The sequence below is a fragment of the Calidris pugnax genome, unplaced genomic scaffold (genome assembly GCF_001431845.1).
Source record: "Calidris pugnax isolate Ruff unplaced genomic scaffold, ASM143184v1 scaffold50, whole genome shotgun sequence".
NCBI lineage: Eukaryota > Metazoa > Chordata > Aves > Charadriiformes > Scolopacidae > Calidris > Calidris pugnax.
Genome location: NW_015090780.1, coordinates 1,691,862 through 1,705,133, shown reverse-complemented (window position 1 = coordinate 1,705,133; position 13,272 = coordinate 1,691,862). Strand labels below are relative to the sequence as shown.

Here is a 13,272-nt window from a genome sequence, read left to right as displayed (position 1 = left end):
GGACCTGAGGGGGTTGGGGTGAGGGCAGCTTTTGGGGCGTCTCTTCTCTCTGCTGGGGAAATGTCCCCTTTTTGTCATCCTTCCTCTTTTCACAGCCTCGCGCGCACACCCCGGCCTTCCCTCCAGCTCTGCCATCACCGGGGGGTTCGTTATTTACCAGCACCCACGGCCCCGGGGCAGCTGGAAAGGGGTGCACGGGGTGGGGAAACCAGCCCTGCAAATCCTGAGCACCCCCCCCACGCGCACACCCCGGCCTTCCCTCCAGCTCTGCCATCACCGGGGGGTTCGTTATCCACCGACACCCACAGCCCTGGGGCAGCTGGAAAGGGGTGCACGGGGTGGGGAAACCAGCCCTGCAAATCCTGAGCACCCCCCCCACATTGCCATGGGGCAGGGGGACCTTGTGCAGCCCCACACCTCTCGTCTCCTCCCTGTCCCCCCTGGCACAGCCCACGCAGCCGAGGTGTCCCCGGGGTGGGTGACACAGGGATGGGCAGAGCTCATCCTGCCTCCTTGGGGGTGCTGAGTGTGCGCCCCACGGGTGTGGGGATGGGATGCTCCTCGCCGGGGGATGCTGCCCCGTCCCACTGCCTCTGTGGGGTGTTTTGGCTGAGCCACTCGAGGGTCTGGTCTGCCCAAGGTCGAGCACCAGCTGCAGAAATGAAGCACCTGGGAGTCCTCCTGGAGCCCTGCCATGCTCTGTGCCCACATCCCTGTCCCTTGGCCACCCCTCATCCCCCTGCTCTGCACCCCAGGACTGCAGAAGAGCCATCCTTGAGCAACCTGGTCCTGCCCGTGGCAGGAAGATTGGAACTTAATGGTCTTTAAGGTCCTTTCCAACCCAGAGCAGTCCATGATTCTCTGAAGCAGGGTTTTCCCAGCCTTTGGGGTTTTCCTCCTGCTCGCCCCATTCCCACAACCTCATCAACGCTCGCTGTAATTAGTGCCTCAGCCCCGCTGGGAGCTGTGCCCAGAGCCTGGCTCCCCCCTCCCCAGAACCATGGGGCTGCAGCCCCCCAGCAGCGCCAGGTACAGCAGGATGGATGTGGCACCGTGGGGGGGGACAGGGGGAAGAGTGGCCACCGGGAGGGGAAGATGGTGGGTTTGGGGGGAGCAAAGGAACGGGAAAAAAGCCGGGGGTTAAAGGGAGCTGAGGGCAGCGCGGTGCCAGAGGGAGCGGGGCCTGCTGCTGGGCCGGGTGACAAGGTCACAGCCACCCTGCCAGCACTCGGGGCTATAAATAGGGACAATTGGGAGCGAAACGCAGACTCTCTCCTTTTTCGTTCCTGCGGGAGCGATGGGAGCCAGCGGGAGGGTTTGTGAGGGCGCAGGAGAGGAGCTGGTGGGAGGTGCTGCCAGGCCATGGCCAGGCTGGGGACAGCCCTGTCCCCAACCAGGACCCACACCCTGGCTCTGCCCCCTTATCGGACATCGGAATGGGCTGCCCAGGGAGGTGGTTGAGGCCCCATCCCTGGAGGTGTTCAAAAGACAGGTTGATGTGGTGCTGGGAGATATGATTTAGTGATGGTGATGCTTTTTGTTTGTTGTGTGGGTGTCTATTTTTGTCAAAGTTGGGTTAACGGTTGGACAAGATGATCTTTAAGGTCCCTTCCAACCTAGAAGATTCTGTGATGAGACCTGGGGCAGCTCAAAACATGGGTGCTGGGGCTGAGGTGGCCAGGGGGTCTCCCTGCCCGCTGCCCCCTGCTCCTATTCCTCCCTTCTGGCAGGGGTTGCTGCCCATCGCCCTTGGCAGGGCACACGAGGCAGAGCTGGCCGTGACCACCACGTCCTTACCAGCACCCCACGCCAAGGTGGGTGCTGAGCCCCCATCCCCAGCACCCTACCTGCCCAGGAGCATCCCTGCCAGTGGTGCAGGAATGGGCAAGGCTGAGGGGGGACCGTTCTGCAGCAGCAGTGCAGAGAGCTGGACCCGGCCAAAGTGTTTGCCATGGGGCAAGTTTTGGTTTAGTGCCTGGAGCTGTGAAAACTCCCCCCTCCCTGTTTCCTTCCACTCACATGATGCCGTGGAGCGGCCCTGACAGCACCCTACCTGCCCAGGAGCATCCCTGCTGGTGGTGCAGGGACGGGCAGGGCTGAGGGGGGACCGTTCTGCAGCAGCAGTGCAGAGAGCTGGACCCGGCCAAAGTGTTTGCCATGGGGCAAGTTTTGGTTTAGTGCCTGGAGCTGTGAAAACTCCCCCCTCCCTGTTTCCTTCCACTCACATGATGCCGTGGAGCGGCCCTGACTTCCCCATCCCAGACCCAAACATGCCACAGGGGGTCCATCCGTGCTTCCCCACGGCATGGGGTATGGCTGGGGAGAGGGAGGGGGGGTGTCAAAGCCAGTGCTGAGCCCAGCATCCTGCTCAGCAGCCCCGAAAAAAGCGTGGGAGGGGGTCCCTGGTGAAGCGTGGGGCTGGCAGAGCATCTGTTGCCACGTCTCCCCTCCTCCTTTCCTTCTCACTTCCTTTTCTCACACGCTCTCTGTCCGCCTGCCATGCCCCAGCTCCCCGCCTGCAAAGGGCTTTCTCCAGCATGGAGCAGCCCCCCCCCAGCCACCCGAAACCGGGGGGTCCCTCTGCAAAGGTAACGTGGTGCCGCTTCTCCTCCCTCCCCGCAGGCTCCATCCAGGAGGCGGCAGGGACATTAGCCGGGGGGTCTCGGCGGCACGGCTCGCCCGCGGGCTGGGGGGAGCAGGGAGCAGCAGAAGAGCCCCCGAAGCACGACCCAACCCCGTCCACCGTGTATGAGGCTGGGAGGCAGGTGAGATGCTGACCATCAGGTGGGAGCCGAGAAGAAATCACAGCAAGTCACTGCGCGGGGATTGAGGAGGGGGCGGGGGGGTTGTCCCTCGTTTAACTCTGGGTTCTTACACATGAAGGGGATAATGCATTGGTAGCCCAGAAAGCCCCCCCCTCATCCTGGGCTGCCTCCCCAGCAGCGTGGGCAGCAGGGAGAGGGAGGGGATTTCTCCTCTCTGCTCCTCTTTGGGGAGACCCCACCTGGAGTCCTGTGTCCAGCTCTGGGGCTTCAGCACAGGAAGGACACGGAGCTGTTGGAGTGGGGCCAGAGGAGGCCACGGAGATGCTGGGGGGGCTGGAGCCCCTCTGCTGGGAGGGGAGGCTGAGAGAGTTGGGGGGGTTCAGCCTGGAGAAGAGAAGGCTCCGGGGAGACATTAGAGCCCCTTCCAGTCCCTAAAGGGACTCCAGGAAAGCTGGGGAGGGACTCTTGAGTGGGGATGGGAGCCATAGGACAAGGGGGAACAGTTTTAAACTGGAAGAGGGGAGATTGAGATGAGATGTGCGGAAGAACTTGTTTGCTGTGAGGGTGGTGAGAGCCTGGCCCAGGTTGCCCAGAGAAGCTGTGGCTGCCCCATCCCTGGAGGGGTTCAAGGCCAGGTTGGTGGGGGCTTTGAGCAACCTGGTCTGGTGGGAGGTGTCCCTGCCCAGGGCAGGGGCTTTGGAACGAGATGATCCTTAAGGTCCCTTCCAACGCGAACCATTCTATGATTCTGTGACCATCAGCAGCTCACTGACCTGCTCCCTGCCCTCCTGCCTTTTCAGTACGCAGGACCCGCGTCCGCAGAGACACCCCTTCCGATGTCCCGGCATGAGACTTCTCCGACAACGGTGCAACCCGCCAGCAACCACCGCCCCAACGCCTGCTGCTTCTGCTGGTGCTGCTGCTGCAGTTGCTCATGGTACGTCCCACCGCCTGCCCCAGCCCCGGGCTCCCGTGGGGCCACCGAGGGTCACCCACCCACCGTGTCATCCAGTAGTCAAGGGTCCCCTAAGGAGGGCAGATGAAAGGGTTGGCCACACGTTGCTGGTCCTCCGTGCTTGGTGCAGCACCAAGTGTTGGGGCTCCTGCCCAAGCAGGCGCTGGGGTTCAAGGGAAACCCATCCCTGGGTGCTCCCCAGCCCCTCGGTGCAGCTCATGGTGTCCATGGGGGGGTGGCTGGGATGGGGCCGTCCTCGCTCACTGAGCATCCCGGCTGCTGGTGTGCTTGGGGTGGGAGTCGAGAGCAAAATGGGTGCTGCAGTTGGAAAGGGTAAAATCAGTGGTTCGGAGCAGAAAGTGGCACCAGAAACCTCCCTCTGGCTCTCCTGGGGCTGGACTTGAAGCTGGAGGTGGCACCGGTGGCACAGTGGGGTTCTCAGCCGAGCTGCCCCGTCTCTGCCTCCCCAACCCACCCTCCCCGGGCACCCGGCTGCCCCCAGGCCGGGCAGCAGGACCCCTGGGCACAGCGCCGGGCAGGCAGGAGGGTTTTGCTGCCTGTTTCAGGCAGGGCAGGGCAGGAGAAAAGCTGGGATTCCCTGCCCAGCGTCACGGGGGATGGCCCTTGTCTGTGGGAGCCCTTTGGGCCAGCTCTGCCCTGGAGCAGCGGGTGCAGAGTCGGGCTCTGGTCCCCCAGCTCTGCCCAAACCAAGGACGTAACCAGCCACTTGCCTGTGGTTGCATCTCCCACCCTCCCCGAGGATCCCTGGCTCCTCATTCTCTGGAGAGCCCAGATTTTGGAGGGTCTGTTTGTTGTTCTCCATTCTCAGCCAGCTCTGAGCTTGCTGATGGCTTCGGGCTTTGCAGCAGCTTTGGGCTTCACAGCCAGCGATGATGCTGAGCTTGGGAGGAGCAGCAAACCCTGGGGCTGAGCCCTGGTGCCCGTGTCACCCTCCTGCAGACCCAGGGTGCATCCCTGGTGCTGAGGCATAGCCCAGCTGTGTCCTTGGGCACCCATCTCACCTGATCCCCCCTCCTTTCCTCACATTCCCAAGGCAGCAAGGGGGGCGATGGGCTCCCCCCCTCCACACCCTGCCCCGAGCATCTTCCTCCCAGACACTGAGTTTGGTGACATTCAGCTGTGGGGCAGGGTGACCCTTCCCTGGGTCCCTCCTCCCTCTCTGCAAGAGCCTGTGAGCAGAGAAGGGACAGAAAACCCTCCTTACCGGGCTCCAGGAGCCGGTGTGGGCAGGGACGTGCCCACAGCTTGGCCCCCCCACGGCCGCCCACACCACCCCGGGGGGCCTCATCCTGGGCTGCCTCCCCAGCAGCGTGGGCAGCAGGGAGAGGGAGGGGATTTCTCCTCTCTGCTCCTCTTTGGGGAGACCCCACCTGGAGTCCTGTGTCCAGCTCTGGGGCTTCAGCACAGGAAGGACACGGAGCTGTTGGAGTGGGGCCAGAGGAGGCCACGGAGATGCTGGGGGGGCTGGAGCCCCTCTGCTGGGAGGGGAGGCTGAGAGAGTTGGGGGGGTTCAGCCTGGAGAAGAGAAGGCTCCGGGGAGACATTAGAGCCCCTTCCAGTCCCTAAAGGGACTCCAGGAAAGCTGGGGAGGGACTCTTGAGTGGGGATGGGAGCCATAGGACAAGGGGGAACAGTTTTAAACTGGAAGAGGGGAGATTGAGATGAGATGGGCGGAAGAACTTGTTTGCTGTGAGGGTGGTGAGACCCTGGCCCAGGTTGCCCAGAGAAGCTGTGGCTGCCCCATCCCTGGAGGGGTTCAAGGCCAGGTTGGTGGGGGCTTTGAGCAACCTGGTCTGGTGGGAGGTGTCCCTGCCCAGGGCAGGGGCTTTGGAACGAGATGATCCTTAAGGTCCCTTCCAACGCGAACCATTCTATGATTCTGTGACCATCAGCAGCTCACTGACCTGCTCCCTGCCCTCCTGCCTTTTCAGTACGCAGGACCCGCGTCCGCAGAGACACCCCTTCCGATGTCCCGGCATGAGACTTCTCCGACAACGGTGCAACCCGCCAGCAACCACCGCCCCAACGCCTGCTGCTTCTGCTGGTGCTGCTGCTGCAGTTGCTCATGGTACGTCCCACCGCCTGCCCCAGCCCCGGGCTCCCACGGGGCCATCGAGGGTCACCCACCCACCGTGTCATCCAGTAGTCAAGGGTCCCCTAAGGAGGGCAGATGAAAGGGTTGGCCACACGTTGCTGGTCCTCCGTGCTTGGTGCAGCACCAAGTGTTGGGGCTCCTGCCCAAGCAGGCGCTGGGGTTCAAGGGAAACCCATCCCTGGGTGCTCCCCAGCCCCTCGGTGCAGCTCACGGTGTCCATGGGGGGGTGGCTGGGATGGGGCCGTCCTCGCTCACTGAGCATCCCGGCTGCTGGTGTGCTTGGGGTGGGAGTCGAGAGCAAAATGGGTGCTGCAGTTGGAAAGGGTAAAATCAGTGGTTCGGAGCAGAAAGTGGCACCAGAAACCTCCCTCTGGCTCTCCTGGGGCTGGACTTGAAGCTGGAGGTGGCACCGGTGGCACAGTGGGGTTCTCAGCCGAGCTGCCCCGTCTCTGCCTCCCCAACCCACCCTCCCCGGGCACCCGGCTGCCCCCAGGCCGGGCAGCAGGACCCCTGGGCACAGCGCCGGGCAGGCAGGAGGGTTTTGCTGCCTGTTTCAGGCAGGGCAGGGCAGGAGAAAAGCTGGGATTCCCTGCCCAGCGTCACGGGGGATGGCCCTTGTCTGTGGGAGCCCTTTGGGCCAGCTCTGCCCTGGAGCAGCGGGTGCAGAGTCGGGCTCTGGTCCCCCAGCTCTGCCCAAACCAAGGACGTAACCAGCCACTTGCCTGTGGTTGCATCTCCCACCCTCCCCAAGGATCCCTGGCTCCTCATTCTCTGGAGAGCCCAGATTTTGGAGGGTCTGTTTGTTCTTCTCCATTCTCAGCCAGCTCTGAGCTTGCTGATGGCTTCGGGCTTTGCAGCAGCTTTGGGCTTCACAGCCAGCGATGATGCTGAGCTTGGGAGGAGCAGCAAACCCTGGGGCTGAGCCCTGGTGCCCGTGTCACCCTCCTGCAGACCCAGGGTGCATCCCTGGTGCTGAGGCATAGCCCAGCTGTGCCCTTGGGCACCCATCTCACCTGATCCCCCCTCCTTTCCTCACATTCCCAAGGCAGCAAGGGGGGCGATGGGCTCCCCCCCTCCACACCCTGCCCCGAGCATCTTCCTCCCAGACACTGAGTTTGGTGACATTCAGCTGTGGGGCAGGGTGACCCTTCCCTGGGTCCCTCCTCCCTCTCTGCAAGAGCCCGTGAGCAGAGAAGGGACAGAAAACCCTCCTTACTGGGCTCCAGGAGCCGGTGTGGGCAGGGACATGCCCGCAGCTTGGCCCCCCCACGCCACCCGGGGCAGGGGGGGGAGAAGTTTGCACATTTAATCTTGTTTGAGCGGCGAGGGACGGTGTCGCAAGCAGGAAACGCTGCGGTCGGAGCCAGGCGCCGAAATTCAAGGGCTCGAGGGAAGTTGGCTGGAGGATGGTCCCCCCTCGTGCCACCAGCACCCCCAGGGACAGGGGGACAGGGGACCCCCGAGCCCCGGTGCCACCATCCCGCACTCAGCCTCAGGGCTGGAGCGGTGCTGGGGTGTCCTGGGGGTGCGGGGTCCGGCTCCTTTGTGTCCCTCCATCGATGGTGGCCACCGGAAGGGTGAGCCAGGGCTGTCACTGGCTGGAGATGGTGATGGTGATAACCAGGCACAGGGGACAAGGAGATGGTGGTGCTGAGCCCCGACGGCCACAGCCCTGGGTCCTGCGGGGGGGTCTGGCTGCGTCCCCAACGCCCCTGACTACCTTTCCCTCTCCTCGTTAGGAACGAGGACCGGGAGCGAGCGTGGAGGGCGTCCCGGGAGACCAAACTGGAGACCATCCCAAACTGTGAAGCGTGGTGAGTGCGGGGGCAGGAGGAGGGGGGGGCTGGCACGGCATGGCACGGCATGGTCCCAGCTGCCACCCTCCGTGGCACCCAGCCCTGCATCCTGCCTACTGGAGCACACACGGGGAGCAGGATCGGGGGTTCCTGGTGCTGCTTCCAGTGGCACGTCCCCAGTTCCCACCAAGAAACGGGGAACAGGATCAGGGCACCAGGATCGTGGTGAGTGCGGGGGCAGGAGGAGGGGGGACTGGCACGGCATGGCACGGTCCCTGCTGCCACCCTCTGTGGCACCTAGCCCTGCATCCTGCCTGCTGGAGCACACACGGGGAGCAGGATCAGGGGTTCCTGGTGCTCCTTCCAGTAGCGTGTCCCCAGTTCACACCAAGAAATGGGGAGCAGGATTGGGGAACCAGGACTTGGGGGGTTCCTGGTGCTCCTTCCAGTAGCGTGTCCCCAGTTCACACCAAGAAATGGGGAGCAGGATTGGGGAACCAGGACTTGGGGGGGTCCTGGTGCTCCTTCCAGTATTGTGTCCCCAGTTCCCATCAAGAAATGGGCAGCAGGATTGGGACACCAGGGCTCAGGGCGTCCTGGTGCTCCTTCCAGCAGTGTGTCCCCAGTTCCCACCAGGAGACGGGGAGCCCAGAGCCAAGAGCTGCAGCCTTTGTGCCCCTTGCAAAGGGAAACTGAGGCACAGGAGACCCTCAGCAGCTTTCATCCAAGGGCAGAGCCTCATCCTGCTCTTTAGACCCTCTGTGACAGCACCTCACGGACAGGAATGCTCCACACCCAGCACCCACTCTGTGGAGACCCCCACAGATAGCTCAGCCCTGGCACAGCAGGGTTAGGGGTCAGATGTGCTAATTAGCCAGGGATAATGATTGCTCCTGCCCTGCTTTAGCAGGTAATGAGTGTTTGCTGGGGAGCAGGCTCCCTCCCGCAGCTGGGAGGGATGATGGGCTGATGTCGGGCTCCCCCTGGATGGCTCAGAGCTTCCCTGGGGAAAGGCTCGTGCTGCCTTTTGGGTCTGTGCAAAGCCAGCACCAAAATAACATCTCAGATGGAGAAATTCAGCTGAAAACCAAGCCCAGGCTCCAACCAGGCCAGGACAGACCCCGTGAGTGACCTCCAAAAACCTCTGTGATAACCAGAGCCCGAGGAGGAACGGCCTCGGCGTGGGCTTGGGAGGAGGCGTTGGGGCACGGTCCCTCCGTGGGATGGGGTGAGGGATGAGCCGCGTGGGGAGGGACACGGCGGGGACCTTCCCCAAGGTAACGCTGTCCCTTTGCCTTCCCCACGGGGACCCGGCAGCGCCAAACCCAGCCCGGAGGAGGTGCGGGGCTGGGCACAGTCCTTCGACAAGCTGATGAAGAGCCCGGCGGGTCGCAACGTCTTCCGGGAGTTCTTGCGGACTGAGTACAGCGAGGAGAACATGCTCTTCTGGCTGGCGTGCGAGGAGCTCAAAAACGAGTGCAACAAGCACACCATCGACGAGAAGGCCAGGATGATCTACGAGGACTACATCTCCATCCTCTCGCCCAAGGAGGTACGGGGCAGAGCCCCCTCCTGCGCCTCTCCGGGGGGTGGCTGAGCCCAAAATGGGGGTGGTTTCTTAGGGAAAGGGCTCTGTCCTGACTGGTCCTGCAGCCCTGTGGGAATTTGGGGATGGGTTTGGCAGCATAAAGGGTTTGTAGATGGGAGTGGGGTGGGGATCTCCAGCCCCACAGCATCCCTGGGATGCAGCCGGCTGCGGGACAAGGGGCCGGGTTGTGCTTCGGGGCCGAAACCTCAGGAGGGCACCAGCGGGCTGAGGAGATCACGGAATCGGAGAACGATAGGGGTTGGAAGGGACCTCTGGAGATCGTCCAGTCCAACCCCTTCCAGAGCAGGGTCACCCAGAGCAGGTCGCCCAGGTTGGCCTCCAGGCGGGTTTGGAATGTCTCCAGAAACTCCACCACCTCTCTGGGCAGCCTCTTCCAGGGCTCTGCCACCCTCAAAGTGAAGAAGTTCCTCCTCCTGTTAAGATGGAACTTTCTAAGTTCAAGTTTGTGCCCGTTTCCTCTTGTCCTGTCACTGGGCACCACTGGAAAAAGAGAGATGACACACTGCATCCTGGCTCACAGCATCCCCAGGCGGGGAGCACCCCAGCCCACCTCCCTGTGCCCAGCAAGGGGACACGGGGAGGACCCAGACACCGTGTTTCTCCCTGCAACTCCCCAAAACACGCTGGCAGAGATGCTCCAGGGGCAGGGGGCACACAGAGCACCCCAGGGTGCCCTGTTGATACCCAATTTCCCAGGAGAGCTTGCACAGGAGTGGGTGCTGGGGTTTGGGAGTTGTCACTGAGGGGTCCCTCAACCCATCCTAACCCCCTCCCCCCAATTTCTCTCCCTGTTTCCCCCCTCAAGGTGAGCCTGGACTCGCGGGTGCGGGAGGTCATCAACCGGAAGATGCAGGAGCCGTCCTCGCACACCTTCGACGACGCGCAGCTCCAGATCTACACGCTGATGCACAGAGACTCCTACCCTACGGCATGGCACGGCATGGTCCCAGCTGCCACCCTCCGTGGCACCCAGCCCTGCATCCTGCCTACTGGAGCACACACGGGGAGCAGGATCGGGGGTTCCTGGTGCTGCTTCCAGTGGCACGTCCCCAGTTCCCACCAAGAAACGGGGAACAGGATCAGGGCACCAGGATTTGGGGGGTTCCTGGTGCTCCTTCCAGTATTGTGTCCCCAGTTCCCACCAAGAAACGGGGAGCAGGATTGGGGAACCAGGACTTGGGGGGTTCCTGGTGCTCCTTCCAGTGGCACGTCCCCAGTTCCCATCAAGAAATGGGGAGCAGGATTGGGACACCAGGGCTCAGGGCGTCCTGGTGCTCCTTCCAGCAGTGTGTCCCCAGTTCCCACCAGGAGACGGGGAGCCCAGAGCCAAGAGCTGCAGCCTTTGTGCCCCTTGCAAAGGGAAACTGAGGCACAGGAGACCCTCAGCAGCTTTCATCCAAGGGCAGAGCCTCATCCTGCCCTTAAGACCCTCTGTGACAGCACCTTACAGCCAGGAATGCTCCACACCCACCACCCACTCCGTGGAGACCCCCACAGATGGCCCAGCCCTGGCACAGCAGGGTTAAGGGTCAGATGTGCTAATTAGCCAGGGATAATGATTGCTCCTGCCCTGCTTTAGCAGGTAATGAGTGTTTGCTGGGGAGCAGGCTCCCTCCCGCAGCTGGGAGGGATGATGGGCTGATGTCGGGCTCCCCCTGGATGGCTCAGAGCTTCCCTGGGGAAAGGCTCGTGCTGCCTTTTGGGTCTGTGCAAAGCCAGCACCAAAATAACATCTCAGATGGAGAAATTCAGCTGAAAACCAAGCCCAGGCTCCAACCAGGCCAGGACAGACCCCGTGAGTGACCTCCAAAAACCTCTGTGATAACCAGAGCCCGAGGAGGAACGGCCTCGGCGTGGGCTTGGGAGGAGGCGTTGGGGCACGGTCCCTCCGTGGGATGGGGTGAGGGATGAGCCGCGTGGGGAGGGACACGGCGGGGACCTTCCCCAAGGTAACGCTGTCCCTTTGCCTTCCCCACGGGGACCCGGCAGCGCCAAACCCAGCCCGGAGGAGGTGCGGGGCTGGGCACAGTCCTTCGACAAGCTGATGAAGAGCCCGGCGGGTCGCAACGTCTTCCGGGAGTTCTTGCGGACTGAGTACAGCGAGGAGAACATGCTCTTCTGGCTGGCGTGCGAGGAGCTCAAAAACGAGTGCAACAAGCACACCATCGACGAGAAGGCCAGGATGATCTACGAGGACTACATCTCCATCCTCTCGCCCAAGGAGGTACGGGGCAGAGTCCTTCCTGCGCCTCTCTGGGGCTGAGCCCAAAATGGGGGTGGTTTCTTAGGGAAAGGGCTCTGTCCTGACTGGTCCTGCAGCCCTGTGGGAATTTGGGGATGGGTTTGGCAGCATAAAGGGTTTGTAGATGGGAGTGGGGTGGGGATCTCCAGCCCCACAGCATCCCTGGGATGCAGCTGGCTGCGGGACAAGGGGCCGGGTTGTGCTTCGGGGCCGAAACCTCAGGAGGGCACCAGCGGGCTGAGGAGATCACAGAATCGGAGAACGATAGGGGTTGGAAGGGACCTCTGGAGATCGTCCAGTCCAACCCCTTCCAGAGCAGGGTCACCCAGAGCAGGTCGCCCAGGTTGGCCTCCAGGCGGGTTTGGAATGTCTCCAGAAACTCCACCACCTCTCTGGGCAGCCTCTTCCAGGGCTCTGCCACCCTCAAAGTGAAGAAGTTCCTCCTCCTGTTAAGATGGAACTTTCTAAGTTCAAGTTTGTGCCCGTTTCCTCTTGTCCTGTCACTGGGCACCACTGGAAAAAGAGAGATGACACACTGCATCCTGGCTCACAGCATCCCCAGGCGGGGAGCACCCCAGCCCACCTCCCTGTGCCCAGCAAGGGGACACGGGGAGGACCCAGACACCGTGTTTCTCCCTGCAACTCCCCAAAACACGCTGGCAGAGATGCTCCAGGGGCAGGGGGCACACAGAGCACCCCAGGGTGCCCTGTTGATACCCAATTTCCCAGGTCCTGTCACTGGGCACCACTGGAAAAAGAGAGATGACACACTGCATCCTGGCTCACAGCATCCCCAGGCGGGGAGCACCCCAGCCCACCTCCCTGTGCCCAGCAAGGGGACACGGGGAGGACCCAGACACCGTGTTTCTCCCTGCAACTCCCCAAAACACGCTGGCAAAGATACTCCAGGGGCGGGGGGCACACAGAGCACCCCACGGTGCCCCATTGATACCCAGTTTCCCACGAGAGCTTGCACAGGAGTGGGTGCTGGGGTTTGGGAGTTGTCACTGAGGGGTCCCTCAACCCATCCTAACCCCCTCCCCCCAATTTCTCTCCCTGTTTCCCCCCTCAAGGTGAGCCTGGACTCGCGGGTGCGGGAGGTCATCAACCGGAAGATGCAGGAGCCGTCCTCGCACACCTTCGACGACGCGCAGCTCCAGATCTACACGCTGATGCACAGAGACTCCTACCCTCGCTTCCTGAACTCTGCCATTTACAAATCGCTGCTCCAGAGCGTCTCCCGCTCCTCCTCCGAGTCCTAAGGGCACCCGCCGGCCGCGGGGGACACCGGCGGGGACACGGTGGCCGGGGAGTGTGTATGGGGGAAGGGGGAAAGAGTGGGGGGGCTCGGTGCCTCCTGCCCTCCCTGCCAGCGCCCCCCCCCCTCCTCCACCTCCACTTCCGCCCCAAGTTTTTAGCTTTTTACCTATGAACCGTCACCCCGGGTTGGGGGCCGCCCTCCAGGACTGTCCCCCGGGGGCTGGTGGCCCCACGGGCTGGCTCGTACTACTGAACCCCTGCCCCGTCCCCGCCGCTGGCCGGAGCGAGCTGGGGGGGGGGGGGGGGGGCCCTCCCCCCCCCCCAGCCACGTCCTCCCCGGGTTCCCGAGGTCTCTCTGCATTAGGGGGCAGTGTGGGAACACGGAGCAGCCTGATGCTTTGTTTTGGTGCATCTCGGCGCCGAGCCGCTGATGCATAGCTAACGCAGCCGCCGACATTGATTTATGGTCAACTTTCCATTTCATCAGCGCGCGGGGTACGGGGCGGCGCGGGGAGTTCGCACCGGGGGG

At 62.9% G+C, this 13,272-nt stretch overlaps 1 protein-coding gene across 1 annotated transcript in view; it reads left to right on the top strand.

Moving 5' to 3' along the window:
* Positions 1–12,856, top strand: part of RGS19 (regulator of G-protein signaling 19) — a 25,772-nt gene extending 12,916 nt beyond the window's left edge. Inside the window, exons 3-9 of the mRNA XM_014954889.1 lie at positions 2,623–2,765; positions 3,566–3,702; positions 7,576–7,650; positions 8,950–9,184; positions 10,047–10,169; positions 11,073–11,465; positions 12,557–12,856. Coding sequence (XP_014810375.1) covers positions 2,623–2,765; positions 3,566–3,702; positions 7,576–7,650; positions 8,950–9,184; positions 10,047–10,169; positions 11,073–11,465; positions 12,557–12,745 — 1,295 coding nt within the window. The 3' untranslated portion in view covers positions 12,746–12,856. The remainder of the gene's footprint in view (positions 1–2,622; positions 2,766–3,565; positions 3,703–7,575; positions 7,651–8,949; positions 9,185–10,046; positions 10,170–11,072; positions 11,466–12,556) is intronic.
* Positions 12,857–13,272: the final 416 nt, after the last annotated feature.